This window comes from Puma concolor, chromosome B2 (genome assembly GCF_028749965.1).
Source record: "Puma concolor isolate L17-30 chromosome B2, mPumCon1.1.hap2, whole genome shotgun sequence".
Classification (NCBI taxonomy): Eukaryota; Metazoa; Chordata; class Mammalia; order Carnivora; family Felidae; genus Puma; species Puma concolor.
Window position 1 is genome coordinate 27,782,393 of NC_141671.1, and position 2,784 is coordinate 27,785,176.

General features: G+C 56.0%; 1 protein-coding gene across 1 annotated transcript; it reads right to left on the minus strand.

Annotated features, from left to right (window-relative positions):
- Window positions 1–348: 348 nt before the first annotated feature.
- Window positions 349–2,477, minus strand: FOXQ1 (forkhead box Q1). The gene has a single exon (XM_086706443.1). It carries the CDS (start codon window positions 2,474–2,476, stop codon window positions 1,256–1,258), a length of 1,221 nt encoding a protein of 406 aa, XP_086562569.1. The 5' UTR covers window position 2,477; the 3' UTR covers window positions 349–1,255.
- Window positions 2,478–2,784: the final 307 nt, after the last annotated feature.

The window sequence follows — 2,784 nt, forward strand, 5'->3', positions numbered from 1 at the left end:
CTTGTTAATAGCTCAATTTGTCTGCTAAGGGATTCTTGTAGGAGAGGGGCACACACCTTATCATTTTTTCTGATAACTCTTAAGAGAATTTCTCAGAGGTCATTGGTTTGAAGTTTAAGAAATCGTGTTGATGGAAGTCTCATCCTGGATATTTGTACAGCAATTGGTTAGGTAAGGAAACCTGCACTCTGCCTCTACCTTTACTGAATTATTCAAGAAGATACTTGACCCCCACTGGAAATTTTTTGAGAGTCAAACCTCAACCAATTTTCTTGGCAGGGGCAGGGTGGGGTGGGGATGTTAAAAAAAAAAAAAAGTCTCCATCTCCAACCTACTACCACAAAGTGCTAAAGTCAGTTGTGAGTTTTATTAAAAATAAGCACTATGCCTGGGTTTCATAAAATTTATACATGAATATGTACAGACACAAATAAAATAATATTAAAAATAAAAATCACACTCGCTTTCATGTGGCAGTGGTCCTGGCACCCCACATAGGTAATGTTAAATTTTCCTTTACAGAAATTGCTTGGCCCAAGGAGACCACAGTTAGAGACCACCGAACCACTAATAAAGCTGTAGCCCGTTGCCTGCAACATTTTCAATTCAGGTTTCAAAAATATATAAATAATTTAATTACAAAAACCCAGCCTTTTTTTTTTTTTTTTTTTTTTTTTTATCTTTTGGCACAGTGAAGCATTGGTCAATAGCAGAGAAATGACTGAAGATTCTCTGACACCTCTCTCACACTCAGTCATGCCTGTAAAAGCCACATACTTACATAGAGCGGGGCCCCAATAAACCCCAAACAGTAGTCATATCATTTATCATATGAAATGGTTCCCTGATGTGTGTGTGTGTGTGTGTGTGTGTGTGTGTGTGTGTGTGTGTGTGTGTTTTAAGGGAAAAATCAATGGAAGGTGCTACAAAAATAGGAATAAGGGAGAGCCTGGGCAGTAAGAAAATAGACAAAGTCTTTGTGAAGTGAAGGAGGGACAGGCTTGGTCAGTAAACTAAAACAATTATGAAGAATTGGTTTAGTTCTCTGTAAAGTCACAAAAGAAAGAAAACATTCTGAACTAAATTAAAACACTTCTGTCAAAAATGCTTTAGCTTTAAGGCACATTTGATGGAAATTTTTCTTTTAAAGTCTTTTTTTTTTTTTTGGTCTGGCTGGAAAATGCAAAAACCCCAAGCCTGTGTTCCCTGCCTCCCCGATGGCGCCCACCCCTGCTGCCGGGCTCCGCGGCGCAGCTCAGGCCAGAAGCGTCTCCACTGGGTAAGGCAGGTGCGGGCCGGGGCCACCGGCTGAGGACGCCTGCAGCGCCGCGGGCAGCCGCAGGGGGCAGTACAGGTGCGCGCCGCCGCCAGCCGCGGGGCCACGAAACGGCTTGGCTGGGGCCGAGGCAGAGAGGGGCGCAAGCAAGAGGTGAGGCACTGCGGGTGGCGCGGCCGGCGGTGCGTCGGCTCCGCGCGCGCTCAGCAGCAAGGGCTCCGCCGCACTGTAAGCGCACATCGGCAGCAGGGCCCCTCCGGAGGCTCCGGGGAGGAGCGCGGGATATGTGGGGAGCGGCGGACAGGGTGCGGCGCCCCATGGCAGCCGCGCCCCGGGGGCTGCGTCCCCGTCTCGGCGGCTGCGGAAGGGCTTGCTTAGGATGCTGTCTATGGCGAAAGAACTGGAAAACTTGCCCGCAGGACTGGCGCGCCCCTCGTGGCGGGCGGGCGAGCGCTCACGGGGAGAAGTCGGGGCGGCGGGCGCGGGCGGAGGGGGCGCAGCGGCGGGGTGGGCCGCGGCCTCCTCTGGCCGAAGCCCTGGTTGGGGGGCTGCCGCCCGGTGGCTGAGGCGCTTGCGGCGGCGGCGGAAGACCCCGTCGGCGAAGGTGTACTCGCTGTTGGGGTTGAGCATCCAGTAGTTGTCCTTGCCCCAGGGCCGCGAGGGGTCGCGCAGCACCTTGACGAAGCAGTCGTTAAGTGAGAGGTTGTGGCGCACGGAGTTGCGCCAGCCCGTGTAGCTTCCGCGGAAGAAGGGGAACTTGCCCATGAGGTACTCGTTGATCTCGGCCAGCGTCAGACGCCCTCCAGCCGAGTCGCGGATAGCCATGGCGATGAGCGCGATGTACGAGTACGGGGGCTTGGGCCGCCGCGTGTACGGCTTGCTGCGCGCGCCCTCGCCGCCCCCCGCGCTCCCCGCACCTGGCCCGGCTGCGCAGGCCTCCGCGTGCCCCGCCGCCACCGCTGCGGGGACCTCCTCCTCAGCGCCTGGCCCGCAGCCTGCGTTCCGCTCGCCGCCGCCCGCCAGCTCCTCGGCTCTGCCGCCCGCCTCCGGGCTGTTGGCCGCGCAGTCCCCGTCCGAGCCCAAGGAATCGTCGCCGGCTGCGGACAGCGGAGATGGTGCGTCGCTGCTGCCGGCACCCTCCAAGTCACTACCTGGCTTGTCCCCGTGGGCCGCGCGGGGGCCGAACACCTCCAACTTCATGACCACACACCCTGTCCCTGCCCCGCGCCGTACCCTTTTCCTTCGCGCGGTCTTGGGAAGCTGGTGCCGGGCGCCGGAATGGAGATCCTGGGGCCACGGGTCCTTGCCTTTCTTTCCCGGGAGCTCTCTCTCCTCTTACGAGAGACAGTCACTTTTCCGTTTACGAGTCTTCTTCCGCTGGAATTTTTTTGGAGGGGTTGTGCTTATTGGGTGAACTAAGAGGGGCGGAGAGGGAGGAGTTGGATGTGTTCTGTCTTCAATTCGAGGATTAGAGACTTCGGGGTGAACGCGTGAGGGGGTGCAGTTCC

Coding starts and splice junctions, on each gene's coding strand:
- FOXQ1 (XM_086706443.1), bottom strand. CDS start 2,476: ATGAAGTTGGAGGTGTTCGGCCCCCGCGCGGCCCACGGGGACAAGCCA.